The 18193-nt window shown below is 36.3% G+C and overlaps 1 protein-coding gene across 1 annotated transcript; it reads right to left on the bottom strand.

The window, feature by feature from the left end:
- Nucleotides 1-1909: 1909 nt before the first annotated feature.
- Nucleotides 1910-17939, bottom strand: LOC115957375 (K(+) efflux antiporter 2, chloroplastic-like). Its single transcript, XM_031075603.1, has 21 exons — nucleotides 17623-17939; nucleotides 15581-17311; nucleotides 14863-15046; nucleotides 14673-14763; nucleotides 14345-14481; nucleotides 14191-14250; nucleotides 13990-14109; nucleotides 13469-13537; nucleotides 12869-12934; nucleotides 8639-8728; nucleotides 8005-8109; nucleotides 7803-7931; nucleotides 7223-7432; nucleotides 6795-6944; nucleotides 5487-5540; nucleotides 5298-5356; nucleotides 4576-4642; nucleotides 4327-4503; nucleotides 4160-4216; nucleotides 2413-2487; nucleotides 1910-2236 (listed from the first exon to the last, which is right to left on the bottom strand). The coding sequence occupies exons 2-21, from the start codon at nucleotides 17203-17205 to the stop codon at nucleotides 2114-2116; spliced, it is 3648 nt and encodes a 1215-aa protein (XP_030931463.1). The 5' UTR covers nucleotides 17206-17311; nucleotides 17623-17939; the 3' UTR covers nucleotides 1910-2113.
- Nucleotides 17940-18193: the final 254 nt, after the last annotated feature.

Below are 18193 nucleotides of genomic sequence, written 5' to 3'. Positions count from 1 at the left end.
ATATTTATAAAGTTCAAGCTATATTTATATATCCTTGAGATTGGATAATATAAGCTTATAAATAAGTTCATAAGGTATCAAATTCTTATTTATAATATAAATAGTCCATTTATAGTAAAATTATATGGTATAATATACTTTTTTTTGACATCTTCATTATATGGTACATAAGCTTTAGACTCCTCACAAATTTACACATTACTACTATTTTATATATATATATATATATATATATATATATATAAAATGATTTTGGCTAATTTCTGCCTGAATTTATTCGCGAAGGTGCCCATTCTCTCTCTGGCAGTCAACTTCCTTCACCGATGGTGTTACAAGAAAAGATAAACATATCAAATTTGATTCTTTGGTCTGCCAATCATTTCATGTGACATCGATATCCCATTATATTTTTTAGTAGATGCATGCGTACTACAAACGCACGCTGGATTTAGCATTTCTGTCATTTGAGATTAGTCAGCATATAGTATAAGTAGAAGCAGAGAGAGATGGGTCTACCATTTGATAATATGCTTTTAAACCCGTCTTCAATACATTTTAAGTTATAACAATGCATGTTTTGGTACTGCCAGTGAACGTGGTGGCAAAGGCAGCCTTGGATATTATAATGCATGTTTTAGTGAGGTTGGTGCTTGGTGGTGCCTATGAAGATACTTTTTGAGAATATGTATTTTTATTTTTATTTATTAATATATATATATATATATATCATCTCCTTCTTTAAGCATATTATGCATTTATGTAAATATTTTTTTAAGCAAACTATACAATGTTTTCTGGTCAATTATATATAATGATATGATGATTAAAGCAATTTCCATCTTAAAACAACATGTCAAACTAAAAGGGGATTCCGAGACAGTCCTTAACTACCTGAAGGCTGACTCTGCCTGTCTAGCTTCGTTTGGTAATGTCATTGAAGACACTCGGGCTCTGTCTTTGCAACTCAGCTCTTGTTCCTTTTCCCATGTTCGTAGAAAGGGAAACGTGGTACCTGATAGTTTAGCCAAATTAGCTAAGCTCTCCTCTGTACCCCAGGTCTGGTTAGAGGACATCCATAGTGATGTTATGCCTCTTGTTTTGTATGACAGTAATTTTACTGCAGTTTGAATAAAGTCTGTCTGGTTTCTAAAAAAAAAAAAAAAAACAAAAATATACTGTATATAACAATGTTCAATAGGAAAAAACAAAAAGCAAAACAAAACAAACCTAGAGATTTGTTCCTTTATTTTTTTCAATACATTTCCGGCGCCTCATATGGGTGGGTTTACGACTAATAAAAATACACAATGATATTAACTGCATCACATTGTCATTACATTTTGTTGGTAGTTACCCCTCACATTTTTATTTTTTGTTTGCAAATTCTTACTATGGTAATAACATTGTTACTTTCTTGTTTTTGTGTTTTTGTGTTTTTAAATTTTTTTTTTATTTTTTGGCTAATTTCCATGGTAATAAGATCACATGCATATATTTTATTTAGCAACTATTTCCTCCTCTTTTATTGATATCGCATATTGCATTTATAAAAATAAAAACAATAAACCCTCATGCATCGCATGTACCTGCCACAAGAATAGAACGATGTTTTAGGTGCATCTTTTGTTATATCTGGATGGGAATTTACTGATGAATTGGTTGAACCCCTCAACAGCACTTACAGATAGCCTATCACATATCTCTCCTTTCATCTTTCTGTTTCTCTATAACTCTTCTTCAATTCTGAGTCTGAACTGGACACTGCGTTTTCAAGTTATAGCCCTTTTTCTAATCCTACGTCTTCGTGGTAACTAAAAATAACAGGATGATTATATAGAAACGAATATCAGTAACAAGAAGGAAAGGTGTTCCGTGTCCGTTTAAAACAAAAACTTCAATGACAACAGTATATCAAAATTTATCGGGAATTCTAGAATTAAAAATAAAATAAAAAAATAAAATAAAAATGATTAATGGAGAGTATGTCTGTGTTTTTCGTTTCAGTATATATCTGTACAATTTACAAAAACATGTAATCCGCTGTACAGTTCTTTATGTTTCTTTTTTTCATTTTCCTTTTTTCTAGTTTTTTCCCTACATGGTTTATATTTCTCTATATTGCCAGCGTCCCTTCTGTGATCTGGTTCTCATCTGAGGAATCTGAGGATTGGGTTTTGGGCTTGGGCACAGCCCGAGCAAACCCATAACCAAGAGAACTTCCAGTAGTTTGACATAGCTGCACAAACAAAACCATAAATTATAAGTATAAAATATATCCCTTCATTCAGTTAAAAATTACTTATATTCCTTCAGAAATCACTCTTACATGAGACAAACAAAGTACATGGTTTTGCATTTCCTAGTCAAAGGCATACTGAATATGGTATATATATATTTGGGGAAAAATATTACCTCAGTCAGCTCTGAAAGATGCCGGGACCTAAATTCATTGATCGTCGCTGCAATTTCTGACATGGGTAGTTTTGCCTGAAGGGAAACAAGAAAAGCTAAGATGAAAGAAACAAGCTAGCCAGAAAGAGACATTTAAGCATTCATCTTCACGACATCGTTGTCTTAAATCTTACCATTTTCTGTAGGGCTAAAAGGAGACCTTTTCCTCTCTTTCATATTTCAAACCACAGTTTTGTTCAGTGGCAGAGCAGTGTGCATGCATTGTATAAAACAGGCAGTACCTAGTGCACAAAACTCCCAGTTTTTGCTGGGTTCAAGAGATGTGATATTATGTGTGTGTGTGTGTATGCACGCTTGTGGGTATATACACAAAGCATGTCTTTTAACATGATTCAATATATGTTATTATTTAATATATAGTAAAACCTGTATGAAGATAACCTTCCTGTGACTCAAACAAATATTTTCTTCCATAAATTGTTAAGTGTTAGCTTAAGAAAGTTGAGCTGTACATTCATTTATGGTACTAAACTATCTATAATTAATTTTGTACTAAATTTTCTAGCAATCTATCTTTTTATATACATAGTTAAAACAATCACACAAAACCAACCAACCCCCCCCCCCCCCCCTCCTTTTTTTTTCCCACCTTTTTATGAAGTTTTTGTTTTGACAATCTTAATGGCTAAAAATATGTGGTCTCAATCTAGAATCACGTTACAAGGAGGTAATATCTATTTATTTAGGATCAAATCTTTGAAACTTTCAAGGGTTTTAGTATCCATAGTTTATTTGACATTATCTTTGGATCTTGAATACTCTCTCTCTTAAAATATGCATCAATGAGGGATGATTTCCCCATTATTTACTTATACCGTCAAATAAGAATATCAATATTCGATAATATAGCCAAATTTAAAAATTTGTGAAGCCCATTCTACTTTTAAGCTACTTCTATCGTAATTAATGTTATTTAAAGTGGAGGTTTTTGCTTTTAGAAGAGAAAAGGTTTTTAAAAGGAATTTCCTAATTTATTCATGGAGGCATATGCTTTCTATTTACCTTATTTGAGCGATGTTCAAATGACACAAAAAATATATTGAGGCAACCAAATGACAAATTAGACCTTTACCAAGGGCCTTATAGCTCAATAGCATTGTATGCTCTCCTTTATAAAAAGAACCAGGGTTCAAATCCCCCCTCCCCCAATGTCAGCTCTATTGTATCAGGATAAACAATACATCTTACAGTAAGCTTAAGTCCCTCTTAGCACCAACACCAACACCAACACCCCCCCCCCCCCCTCTCTCTCTCTCTCTCTCCCTTTCCCCTTTTGCTAAAACAATTGCCCCCCTCTTAAACACACACAATCTTGAACTAATAGGCATGAGCTATCCTAGAATGTATCATAGAAAACTGATACTTATTGTTGGACCATCAAACCCAAAACCTGATCAATTTGCTCATTTATCATAATGTCAATATTAGTAAGAGAACTGTGGGTAACAGCTCCTTTCCATGAGACAGAATCTCTGCATAACTGACAAGAAGGGAATAATATCTCTTCTCCATCAATTATAAAATATGCAACTCAATTAACTGCATACAATTGCCATCACCCCAATTCGATGCACATTGCATGCCATCACTCAACAACAAAAAAAACATGACAAAGCACCAATGAAAAACCAGTACTTATTTTGCAGCAACTAATTATACGCACTATAGAGACATTCAAGTAATTTACCTGAGCAAGAACAGCAGCTGCTAACTGTAGACTTGGTTCCAAGGTCTCTGGGACAACCTGCAAGTTATTTGAAAGCATGAGCTCTGTAGGAAAGATGAAATCTAGAACAACCTTTCCTCTTCGTTCTGCTTAACTAATTGATAGATCATGGGCAGAAGACAACTTACAGCTGTAGCCCCTGCCTTTTCCAAATTAAGGCCATGATCAACATCATGAGCACGGACAAAGGTCTTCACATTGGGGAAATACTTGCTCAGAGCCCAAACAGTTCTATAATTTGCACCAGGGGTATCTAGAGTTATTGCAGCTGCACATGCTCTCTCAGCACCAACCTTATGAAGGACCTAGTAACCAATATAAAGCAAGTCAGATAATGAACATGCACATAAGATACTTTCTGATAAAATTTGCCATACCTCTCGACTGCCAGCATCTCCAAAATACACAGGAAGATCCAGGGCACGTCCAACAGCCACTCTATCACTAAAGACAAAATAGGGAACATAAGTGAAAAATCACATTCACTTTTTTGCCTTTCCTTTCAAAGTTGTATTCAGTCAAGGTTTTAAAGATGGTACAGAAGAGCATAGTTAAAAGAGAAATTTGAAAAAAAATTAGCAGTCCTCAAATGGTCAATCCTTGTTATTTACTTTCAGCAATATTTTATATGGCACCTACTTGTTATAACATTTCAGGCTAAAGGAAATATCATGAAACATTATTTTTGAATTCCCCTACATGTGAAGATATAATGTTCTCAGATAAGCTGAGTCATGCAGACACATAATTGACTGTGACATATAAATTGGCACATATATGCTATTAAACCAACACATTTAAGTCAGAATTCTACTTTAGCAACATTATGAATGTATCCTTTTCTAATAGAAAAGACACAAGTCCACGCGATCCAATTCCCAATTCTTCTTTTTATTGGTGACATACACACCCAGTAGGTCTTGAACTCACAATCTCACCTTCCAGTCCACCTTGCTCTTACATGGGTGGAGCCAGAGGGGAACCATTTGAGCTAGAACTCATTGGCAACCCAAGACCACAATAACATAATAATAATTACTAGTCCTGGAAGAGCAATGACCAATATAATGCCTAAGAGATTTAAAAGTCAATTGGTTACCTCCTTACATCAAGAGCAACAAATGGAATCAATCGCTCTGAAAGAAGCTGGGCAATGATCTGTGAACCAAAAGAAGAAAAAAAGATAGTGCTGTTATGAAAGCTCGTATGTTTTTCTACATAGTAGATTTGCCACATCAATGATTTAAAACAAGTTTATTAAAACAATAACTGCAAATTATGACTATACCTGACCAACCCGTCCAAATCCACAAATGATTATGTGATCTTGCAAATCGTCTGTCTGAAAAATAAAATCAAGACTAATGACTTAATATATCTATATAATTGCCATGTCAAACAGATAAAATATGGACAAATAATATGGCTACTGCAGTCACCATTTTAAGTAAAAAAAAAGAATAATACAATCAAATGAATCAAGGGTGAATTACATAAAACATAACAGGAGAACATACTACCATTTGAAATGCAAAGATTAAGAAAAGTAGTCAGATGTCAAAATGTTAGGTCGTCAAAAATAAAATATAGAAAATGATAGAGAGCTAATCAAACTTCCAGATCTTGAATGGGACAGAGCCCCAGCCCACACATAAATTGAATTACTGTTGGAGCCCATTTGTGTGGCTGGACCTATGAAAACATGGAAGTCATGACTGGCCAGTGACTTGTCACGAGCATACCTCATAAATTAAGGGCAAAAAAAACAAAGGAAAAAAAGAAGGAAACTTCCTTCTTAAAGTTGGATATATCACCCTACCTACTATCAAGAAACTCAATCCAACCAACCTCCCAATAAGATTATTCAGACACAAGTGAAGATCATAGCAAACTGACTACAGTTCATGGACTACATACTTTTGCTGCCTTTCACCCCCCCCCCCCCCCCAAAAAAAAAAAATGATAAGTACCATTTCTCTTTAGAAGTACAATTAATAGTTTTCTGGCCAGCACTTCAGTAAGAGAATTTCTGAAACTTACAATAATTCCAGTTCATTACTTCAATGAACTAGTACCGGCAACAATCAAAGAAGGGAATTTTACCCTATGTGTGGACCTGAATTAGATTACATATCGAGTACTTTCATAGAGTACTTTTAGTGATTTACCACAGCTAAGGACATTTGAAACTCCAAAAAGGGCATATGCTTCTGTAAAGAGGATTAAAAAAAAAATTCCACAACCTCAAAACAAAAGCATTTAGGAGCAGATCAAGACAATGCCATAGCAATGCAGTTAAGCAAAATGGTCAATCTGTAAACTATCCATCATTTTGGCCCCTCCCTTAGCACTTAATATAATTAGATTACATGGAATCAGTTAAATTTCATATTCTCAAGTATCTGAAAATCACTTAAATGTATCATAATGGTCAACATATGACTGGACTCCATTAATTGCAATTCACTGAATCCATTAATTGTAAACTACTGAAACAATATATGAAGTTATGTACTGTTAGTGATAATACCCAATTTAGCTGAAACTTCACAATTTTTGCAACCAATAGTAGTGTGTTCTCATATTAGACATTTACCTCACTCTCAACAGGTAATAAACTTCGAACATCATGCTGCTCAAATCGAGAGGCAATTAACTGGCCTCCAGCAGCTAGCCAAGGTGTGAGGGCCATCGAAATTCCCACTACCAGAAACAGCAATGATGATAACTGAGGAGACATTATACCCTGCAGAAAATACCAGTTAGAGAAATAGAACTTCTGCTAGCAAGGATATCATTTTTTTTACAGAACTTGTATTATTGACAGTCATGAAAAAGAAAACAATCTATATTCCCTTATCTCAACTAGTTACTCTGCTAGCCTTTTTTTTTTTACTTTTTGTGGAGAGAAAAAGGGTGGGAGGGGAGAGGACACAGTTGAAAATTGTTGTAAAGCAGGATAAACTGTCAAATGCAAACCACTAAGTCTTGCAGATAAAACTTCTAGTTTATAAGAAGGAAAACCTGATTAACAGCTTCACCAAAGGCCACAAATGCAAATTCTCCACCCGGAGCAAGAAGAAGACCAACTCTTATTGCAGATATGATTGAAATACCGAAAATTCTACCAACTAAAGCAACTAATAACATCTTGCCACCAATCAAGAGTCCCAATGACCCACTAATGACCGGAAAATTTGAAACAAGAAGTTTTGGATCGATAGACATGCCAACCTGAAAATCACAAATTGATTTCATCAAGTGCACATAACAAAGCATCGCTGCTCAATAAACTAACAATATCAATGGGCTCAAATCATAAACAATGTCCCAGTCAAATATCCAAGTAGCATCCTTCTAGCTGCTGAAGCATGATAATTAGTATGAGGTAAAAGTACCACAAATAACCAAATGATGCTTTACAGACAGATGGCCAACAGGCTGGAAGATATTAAGCAACGCAAAGAAAGAGTTTTACATCAAATTTCACTTAGGAATTATTATCTAATACAGATGATCAACAAGTAGCTTTATCATCAATAGAAACAAGGCTTATGGAACCAAAAAAAAAGATCTTAAAAGAATGCCAACATAAATTACCTACCGTCATGAAGAAAAGACCCAATAAAAGGCCACGATATGGTGCAATATCTGACTCAACCTGTAAGGAAAATTCAGTTTCTGCAAGAAGTAAACCTGCCAAAAATGCTCCCAATGCCATGGAAAGCCCAGCCTGCGCTACAATAAGGGAAGTTTGTTACTTAAAGAGAATACAATAAAACAATTAATAAAATGCAGAGTCATACCCTGGCTGTGAGGAGACTAGTCCCCAGAATAACTAGGAGCGTATTGGCAGAGAATATCTCTGCATTTTGATTTTCTGCAATTTGCTTATAGATAGGTCGAAGCAACTGCAAAAACCACAGAAAAGGAAAATAAAGGAGATACACAAGCTGTTTTCATTATATGAAAATATCATAGAGATAAAAATTAGCAGCCAGTGTAATCAAAGTGCTAAACAGAAAGACAACCATCCCAGACATCATCTTATGAATAGACACAAAAAGGAGAAGTAATCCTTGTTTTATTTAACAGTTCTGAGCAAAAGTTTTAGCAACAGGATTTTGATCCAAATCATAATTCATACATCAATAACCCAAAGAGGTACATTTTTCACTTGCAAATCCCAAATTCCCAATGGATCAACACAATAAAACTTATAAAAATAAAAATGGCTCAACAAATTAAAAAGAAACTTTATCAAGATCTCCTAAGATAATATTTAATGGTAACAAATAACCCCATATCAAATCTACAAAATTAATTCTGAACTTTAGCATTTCATACATCTGTAGCAGATTTAAGTCATAATATGGTCAGAAGTATCCACTGAAAAGTAGTGCCAACAGCCAATGTCGTCTCAGAGATATCTAAACTTACCAAGCGTCCACCAGCAATTATGGCAGCAATGGCAACTACTGCCTTAACAGCAGCCAGTCCAAGAGCTTCAGCAATGGCTTGGAAACCAATCTGAAAAACAACAGATAATGTTTCCCAGATTGACAGAATAAGTGGCACAAGAATGAATAGCCATGTCAATAACAATAATAACAGCAACAGCTACAGAAGCAAGTACATGATGTCCTGATTTATACTTCTAAAAGAACACATACATTAATCTGCATCCTATGATCAACATCAAACTGAATGTAGAAGGATGGACCTGGAAATTTAGGGTTGACCTATGAACACCACATGCTTATAGAAGGAACAACAACAGAGGCTGCATGTAATTCCTGGCATCTAAACATGTATGACTGAAAAAAAAACATCCATAAGTCTCTACTTCCCTTGATAATGAAATGTAGATGCAGTGCCAACAAAATTCCGTGGAGAGGGAAAGGGAAACAGAGATGAAAATATTGGATGCCGCTAATAAATTACCTTGACCTCGCCATGTGGATGGTTTTATATGGTAATGCTCAGGAGTTTATGGCCCAAATGATAACAATAAAAGGGGACACGTGTGGGATGAGTTGGTGGGTATTCAGCAATACTGGAGTATACTATGGTGTTGTTTTGGGGACTTTAATATTGTACGGTTTCCAAGTGAACGTTTGGGTGGGACACATCTAACTCCGGCTATGGAAAGATTCTCTAAATTTATTAAGGATCTTAATTTGATTGACTTACCACTGAAAGGAGGTAGCTATACTTGGTCTAGTGGTACAGAACCATCAACGTCTAGGATTGATAGAGCTCTGATCACTCATGATTGGGAGGAACACTACCTGGATGTTATTCAAAGGATTTTACCTCATCCCATTTCAGATCACAATCAACTTCTTTTGGAGGCGGGGGGAATGGCGAGGGGAAAAAAACCTTTCAGGTTTGAAAACATGTGGTTGAAGATAGATAGGTTTGTGGATAGAGTTCAATCCAGGTGGAATCGACATTCATTTGAAGGTACACCTAGTTTTGTGCTTGCCAAAAAATTAAAGGCATTGAAAGAGGAAATAATTCAGTGGAATCGTAGAGAGTTTGGTAATGTAGAGCGTCAAAAGAAACAATTGCTGGAAGAGTTGAAAATTTTAGATGCTAAGGAAGAGGAGGTTGGTCTCACTGATGGGGAGAAAAGTTATAGGGTAGATTTGAGGTCCAAGGTGGAGCATCTTCTTTCTTTGGAAGAAATTTCCTTGAGACAAAAATCTAGGATATTATGTATTAAGGGGATAATAACACCAAGTTCTTCCACAAGATGGCAAACTCCCATAGAAGGTATAATCATTTGAGGATCTTGGAGGTGGATGGGGTGGCTTTTGAGGAGGAATCCGAGGTAACTACTCAGGTAGTACTATTTTATAAAAATTTGTATCAGGAGTCCGAAGGGTGGAGGCCTTTTGCGGAGGGTTTGGAGTTTGGGGATATGGAGAGGGTTTGGCTTGAAAGGAAGTTTGAGAGAGAGGATATTTTTCAGGTTGTAAGACTTGGAAGGGGACAAAGCTCCAGGTCCGGATGGTTTTACTATGGCTTATTATTATCATTGTTGGAAAGTAGTAGAGAACAACGTCTTAGCGGTCTTTGAAGAGTTTTTTCATCATTGTAAGTTTGAAAAATCTCTTAATGCTACTCTCATTGCTTTAATTCCAAAAAAGAATTATGCCTCTAATATTAGAGATTTTCGGTCTATTAGCTTGGTGGGGAGTGTGTATAAGATCTTGGCTAAAGTTTTGGCAAATCGTTTGAGAATGGTTTTAGATCAATTGATCTCTGAGACTCAGAATAGCTTTGTGGGTGGAAGACAAATCATTGATTCAATTCTTATTGCGAATGAATGTACTGATAGCCGAGTGAAGAATCAGGTTCCTGGGGTTATATGTAAATTTGATGTTGAGAAAGCCTACAATCATGTAAATTGGGAGGTTCTTCTAGATTTGTTGGAGAGAATGGGCTTTGGGGTGAAGTGGTGTAAGTGGATTTGCACTTGTATATCCACGGTTCAATTCTCTGTTTTGATTAATAGGCCTCAAGCTGATTTTTTTGGTAGTTCAAGGGGTTTAAGACAAGGGGATCCGCTATCTCCTATGCTATTTTTGATTATGATGGAGGTTTTCAGTAGGATGTTAAGAAGAGTGGAGGGAGCTAACTTAATTCGTGGCTTTAAAGCTGAGGGTAGAAGGTGGGGAATGTGTTTCACATCTATTGTTTGCAAATGATACTATTTTATTTTGTGATGCAGATGCGAAGCAAATTCTTCATATTCGGTTGTTGTTACTTTGTTTTCAAGCTATGACAAGTTTGAAGGTCAACGTGCAGAAGAGTGAAATGGTTCCAATAGGGGAGGTAGATGATGTGCATGCCTTGGCTAAAATTTTGGGCTGCAGAGTTGGAACTTTGCCCATGTCTTATCTTGGCATGCCGTTAGAGGCTTCTCATAAATCTCCTTCAATTTGGAATCCTATACTGGAAAAAATTGCGCGAAAGTTGACCGGGCGAAAGAAGTTGTATTTGCCTAAAGGGGTAGATTGACGCTACTCAAGAGTGAGTTATCTAGTCTTCTTACCTATTTTCTATCATCTAGTCTTCTGACCTATTTTCTATCGCTATTCACCATTTCTACTTATGTGGCTAATAGAATTGAAAAGTTGCAAAGGGATTTTCCATGGGATGATAGCAAGAATCATTTAGTGGGGTGGGATAAAGTCTGTGCGCCTATATCCAACAGTGGTTTAGGTATAAGGAAACTTACTACTTTCAATATGGCCTTATTGGGGAAATGGCTGTGGCAGTTTGGGAAAGAGGAGAATTGACTATGGAGGAGCGTGGTAGCTTCAAAGTTTGGGGAAGAGTGGGGAGATGGACTTCTAAGTTAGGTAGGGGAGTACATGGGTGTGGTTTGTGGAAAATTATTCGTATGGGCTGGGAGGATTTTAGCAAAAATACTCAGTTTTTGTTGGGATGGGGAATAGGGTGAGAATTTGGCAGGATGGATTGTATGGGGATCAACCTTTCCAATTGGCTTACCCGAGGCTATATGGTATTGCTATTAACAGGGAGGCCTCTGTAGAAGCTTCTTTGTCAAGGCAAGGGGCGGAGGATAGAAGAAGTTGAGATGTTTGTTTTATCCGAGAATTTAATGATTGGGAGATGGAGGAAGGGCTGTATTTTCTTCGTATCTTGGGAGCCAATATTCCTTCAATTGACGTTGGAGACCAGATGAGATAGAAGTTGAAACCTAATGGGGATTTTGACATCCAGTCGTATTATAACAAGTTGCGAGATTCTCCCTAAGTTGTCTTTCCTTGGAAAGGTATTTGGAGAGTTAAGGTCCCTAGGCGTGTTTTCTTTTTCGTTTGGTCAATAGCTTGGAATAAGATCCTAACAAGTGATAACCTAAGATTGAGGGGCTTGGATTTGTGGACTGGTGCATTATGTTTCATCACTATGGGGAGATGGTGGAACACTTACTTCTTCATTGTGAGATGTGGCTTATTGGTTGTGGAGCTTTGTTTTCATAACTTTTGAATTGTCGTGGATCATACCTAGATTGATTCCAGATTTGCTTTTTGGTTGGTGGAATTGGTTGGGGAAGCATTCATCTCAGATATGAAATTTAGTTCTGTTGTGCCTACTATGGTGTCTTTGGAAGGAACGGAATCGACGAACTTCTGAGGATTTGGATAGTTCCGGTAATCAGATGCTTGCTTCTTTTAGTGGAACTCTTTTTGATTGGTCTCAGGCTTGGGAACTCATGACCAGTGATTCTCTCCCTTCTTTTCTTAGCGCTCTACTTTTTTGTAATTAATCTGCTGCCTGGTTTTCTTGTCTTTTTTTTTTTTTTTTTTTTTTTTTTTTTTTATCTTTGTAATTTTTGGGTTTGCTCTGTGCTTTTCATGCATAGAGTAGCCTTTCATATATATATCATTCTTACTTATCAAAAAAAAAAAAAATTCTTATGCTTTCATCTGATTGCTCATCAACTACATTTAGCCTTTATACACACACACACCTATATATATTTATATCATAATGGTTTTAACTACGTTTGATCAGAACATATTTGAATCACAATAGTAAAAGTATCAATAGTTGAAAAAAAAAATCAAAACATTCATCACCATATTTGACAAAATGATAAAATGGAAAAATTAAAGTACAAGAAAATTTTACCCCTCCTTTGGATGAATTAGGTGAAATAAGAGGAATGAGTATCAGCAAAACCACAACAGCCAAATCCTGAAAGAAACAAAAGAAAAGGAAAACAAATCATTTGAGTCAAAAATTCTTCTTTTTTTTTTTTTTTCCTCTAAGCTCAAAATGTATGAAATAATTCAAGGAGCAAAGTGTAGCTCAGGAAAACACAAGGAACCTATGTCTACACATTATTTTGAAAAATCAGGGCTACATGGAAGCTAAATACAGTCTAAAGAACCTTTTATACCAATAAAATAAAAATCATCTTAAATAAACAACAAAATTCTTGTTAAGTTTATGTAGTAGGATATTAACGCATAGGGTGAACATATGTTAATTTTCACAGCTAATTACAGAATCATGCATCTTTAGGTTTTAGTTTGGTACTATTATCCAAGCTTACTGTGAAGATACACAGACCACTATAGTAGAAAAAGCGACATTATTTATGTCAACAAGTAAGAAGCGGTTCCGTCAGGCATATTGACTAAATAAAAGAGCTGCAATATCTTGCACATGGCATTTGCTTCCAGACAAGATGCATTTGAAAAAAGAATGTCAAAACTGTAGAGCAACCTGGAAAAGCAAGACAGAAAATGTAGCGCGTCCATGTCGTGATGTGCTCTCACCTCGCTCCTGCAACACCTGCAAAGGAACTCAACAAAATTTAATTCACTTATCTATTAAATAAAATTTTCAAATAGTATGTTCCTGCAGGTTTGACCGATTTAGAAACAGAATTCGGTGACTGACAAGTTCAACAAGGGGCATCAGAGGCAGTGATGAACCACATGGTTATGTAATAATGGATCAAGTAAAACAAGAGGTTTTAAAAGACTATGCAAGACATCAGATATTGGAAACATGTAAGATAATTCAAATAATGACCAGTCTATTCAATGGTATAAGACATTTTAGCATATTACTCTAGTGAAATGTTTGGTTTAGAAGGCTTACATCACAATAGGTATTAATTTATTATAACATCTGTTTCTTAAAATAAAATAATAAAAAAAGGAGGGGGGAAAATCCTAGTACGAGGAAACTGGAATGTCTTGGAAATGGAAGCAAGATTTCAACCTATAGTTACCTCTTACCTGAAGGACAACAGCTGTGGATGATAATGCCAGGCCATTCCCAACAACAATTGCAGCAGGGCCAGGCTGCCCACAAACAAAATGAACAACCAAGCCAATCACCACTGCTGTCACCAAAACCTGCATTTGTAAGCATATTAAGAATCTAAGGTGTCACCAGGCACAAATAATAACCAAAAAAAGATTATATTTCCCAATCACCTGAGCAGAGCCTAATCCAAAAACATATTTCTTCATGGAACTTAACCTTTCAACAGAGAGCTAAAACATCGAGTTCAAAGCTTCAGTTTAATTCTTTTCATGAGGACACATAAAATGCAAAGGCAACAGCAAGACTTATAAAAATAAACCCCACCTCAAGGCCAATATTGAACAATAAGAAAACAACTCCAAATTCAGCAATTGCCTTTGTCCCATGCACATGACGAATAATAGAGAGACCATAGGGCCCAATCAAGATGCCAGCAGCCAAGTACCCAAGAACAGGACTTCCTATACGTTGCAGCAGGTAAGAAACACCACAATGTAACAATATATAAAATTTTGGTACTAAATACTAAAAAAGATTAAAAGTTATGTTCATTGATATATGGAATCTTGCACTAAATGCATTCAAATGCTTAAATTCAATAATGTTAATAAAAATTCCAAGGCCAGTGAAATGTATGTAGGAATTCAAATACCTCCAGGAATTTTCTGAAATATCGGCACAAATATAACACTAGCAAGCAATAACCACAACATGTCGAAGAGGGAAGCTTCCTCCTCATTCACCTAAGAAATAATTGAATTGATGGTCAGATCACAAAGTGCTAGATGTGCAGGACTTAAGAACAAAAGGCAAAAGTAATGAAGGGAAATATGATTGCATGCCTCTTGATGAGGAAGTGTCGCAATTAGTTTTTTAATTCTCTTCGGTAGTTTCTGTAATTGTTGAACCAGAGGCTTTGCACTTGAGGAAACTTCTTCAATACCAACTTCAATACTGGTGGTGATGACATCTGGAGGCTGAAGCAGCTGAGCATTCCTCTCTGCTCGATTAGCATAAAAGGTGACCCTGTGATAAATTTCAGCATCTTGTGATCAATGGAAGACCACCTTTTACACTGTACATAACACCCCAATGAAACAACCAAGGCAAAAAGTAGGCCTTCTGAAGAATTGAGGAAAAAAATCTATATATATAAGCCATTCAACTATTGACTTCTTCCTTTTTTATTCTTTTAACAAGTAAAAACCTTATTAGAAAACACCAAGAGGGCATAGTCCAAGTAAATGACCCAAGAATTATATAACAGAAGGCACAAATCGGAAAACTAGAAATATGAAGAAATGATGAAATTAACAAGATCAATTTTATTAGAATAAAAAATAGTCTGTCCTAAGCACCAACACATAATATTCGTAAAGAAATAAACTTCACTCTCTCAAAGTTGCTTAAAACACAGAAATGCAATGCCATTAGATCAGATGATTCATGAATGCAAACAATGACATATGAATTATCCTTTAGTAAAACAGTATTACAGGAAAGAAAACAAAAGATATAGTAATAATAAGTGAAACAAGAAGTTGCAATTCTCATACATACCCTGCACCAAATAGCAACAAACTAACAATTAGCTTTGGCCATTGCTTCCTTGCAGATTCCATGAAACCCTGGAAAACTGATGCTGGTGTGAACTCAGTCCCATCTACAGTAAAAGAGAAAAATGATGCAGAAAAGAAGCGAGAAGATTTCTTCAATGATGCCTTGGGAACATTAGAGTGTGAAGTCTCCTTCTGTGTATCAAGCTTTTTCATTTGAACCACAGTCTTTGATTTTTCAGCTTCTAGTTCAGCTTCTTTAGGAGAGTCTAAACTTAACTTTCCATTCTCATGATCACTCAGATCATCATATTGACTCAAATCTTCTGAACTCTGTTTAGATGGGCTATCTGGTAATGGCTTGACAACCAAAGAATCACCATCAAGTGGCACATCACTGTCTCTTTCAACAGAAACTTCATAAACTCCTTGGACCACATTCTCCTCCTCAACAATAACCTCATCACTCAAGACCTGTCCTTGGATAATTTCTTGAGAATCAAGATAAGAACCAGACAGAGATTTATCTGCCCTCTGTAATGCAATCTCTGCATCATTCACACGTTGTGTGGCCTCAAGTTCAAAGGCAACAGCTTGCTCTGCCAAAAGCATTATGTTTGCCACATCCTCCTCCGCTTTCAAAGCATTCAGCTGCGCCTTCTCTGCAACTTCATTCAACCTGTCCACTTCCATCTGCAACTCTTCCTTTTTACTCTGCAGGCGTCTCAACCCAATCTCACAATTTGCCAAATTCTCCTGACACTCCTTTATCTCTTCCTGAGCAACTAAAAGTGCTTTCTTCTCTTCGTCAATATTATTTTCCTCATCACTCTCTCTAGAAACTTCCAAAGAATCATCCCCTCTTTTTGCAGCATCCAAAGATTCTACTGCCACCTGAAGCCTTGCCTCAGCTAATGAAAGAGCCATTGTTGCATTTTGAACTGCTTCCTTGGCAATACACTCCTCATTCACAATCTCTTGAACAGTATCAAGGGTAGAATTAACATCATTCCAAGCACTTGCTGCTTCGTCCTGCAAGGCTATTGCAGCTTCCGATATTTTCTGAGCCTTTTCCTCAAACACAGTACTATTAAGTCGTGCAGCTTCTAGTTCTCTTATTGCCTTTTGCAACAATTCCCTCAATTCATCCAGACTAAGCACCTCCACTTCTTCTCCCCGTCCCTCTTCTTCTCTAGAATCATTTAGCTCACCACCATCAACCCTTGGGCTCTCATCACTACTTTCAATGAACTCCACGTTTCGACCATTCCCATTTACATATGCTAAAGAATCATTACCCTGACACCACGACCGAACTGTTCTTGACCCTTTAAAAACATTGTCCAAATTACAAAATAAAGAACGTCTCAGATTTGACCTCCACAATTGACTATCAAAGTCTCCTAAAGCAACCGTATTTGAATTGCTATAACCACTAGAAACAATACTCCTTTTCATCTTCTTACTCAAATGCGGTTTCAAAACAATTCTCGAATCACCCAGAAAGTTACACCCGAAACCTCTACTCTTAAATTGCAAATGCAAATCAAAACGAACCAAAGTCTTACAACTTGTGCCCTCGCAGCCATGAAACACACTTGGCTGCCGAAAACCACAGGCAATATCCATATTCTCTCAACCTTAGTAGTGAGACCAATACTCTACAGTGCACAATCTTTGACTTTACACACTAAAATCCATTCACACACTCACTTTTTCCTCTACTCAAAACAACCTGGTGATTCAAAATTAAATTTAACAAAAACAAAAAAAACGAATAATCAGTACAACGCAGCCAATCCTTACTACTTAGACATAAGAACTGAATTTTCTTAAACCCTAAAAACCACGTATACATGCATAGCGCAGTGATATCTCATACACACACTCGCACATACATAAATACATGTATTCATACAATACATAAACTAAAAATGTGATTGAATCCAATTTAAACAATATATTTACACATTCATGCGTACTAATACATATACATGCATGTAATACATAGCTAGATACATATGAAAACGAATGTGCTGGACTAACCGATCATACGGAGCAACTTCGAAGGATCGAGCTGAGAAAATCAGTGGCGGAGTGTTTGAGAAAAAATGACGGAGCTGAAAACAAATCGACTTGACCTTTTATACTTGGACTTTGCTTTTTAGTACTTAACGATTACAAATTTTTTTTCTTATTATTTTTTTTGGCTCTGTAGCTTTTGCTTTCACGCACTACTTTCTCGCCGTTTGTTTGGAAGGTGAGAAAGTGCGAGAAAATGAGAGCTAGCTGAGAAAATGTGGTTATTGGTAGGTTAGTTGTTTTTTTTTAATTGTGGAAGGAATTTACGAGAATGGGCTTGGATGCGTGATATTAATACTTAATAGTAGGTGACGCAGATATATACTGATGGATATTCTTCGAGAAATGAAATTTATACGCTCACCTGGGTGCCCGTGGAGAACACCGTCGAATGGTGCAATGAGCTGTGCTGCCGGACTTCGCTTGTCGGCTAATGCATTCGAAATAAGCTTGGACAGTGTATTTTGTCCTGGCACGGACCAGGGGGCTAGACCAATCTCTCTGATAGCGCGTGAGCTGAACCTCTTGTCTTTTT

Source organism: Quercus lobata, chromosome 8, assembly GCF_001633185.2.
Source record: "Quercus lobata isolate SW786 chromosome 8, ValleyOak3.0 Primary Assembly, whole genome shotgun sequence".
Taxonomy (NCBI): domain Eukaryota; kingdom Viridiplantae; phylum Streptophyta; class Magnoliopsida; order Fagales; family Fagaceae; genus Quercus; species Quercus lobata.
Note: the sequence above shows the minus strand (reverse complement) of the source record. Positions and strands in the feature narration are given on the sequence as shown.

Excerpts from the sequence above, each read along its gene's own strand:
- LOC115957375 (XM_031075603.1), bottom strand. The coding sequence starts at position 17,205 with ATGGATATTGCCTGTGGTTTTCGGCAGCCAAGTGTGTTTCATGGCTGC. Across the intron at positions 14,110-14,190 it reads TTGGATTAGGCTCTGCTCAG|GTTTTGGTGACAGCAGTGGT; the intron begins GTGATTGGGAAA and ends TTACAAATGCAG. Across the intron at positions 7,433-7,802 it reads TGGGTCTTTTCTTCATGACG|GTTGGCATGTCTATCGATCC; the intron begins GTAGGTAATTTA and ends TGTGATTTTCAG.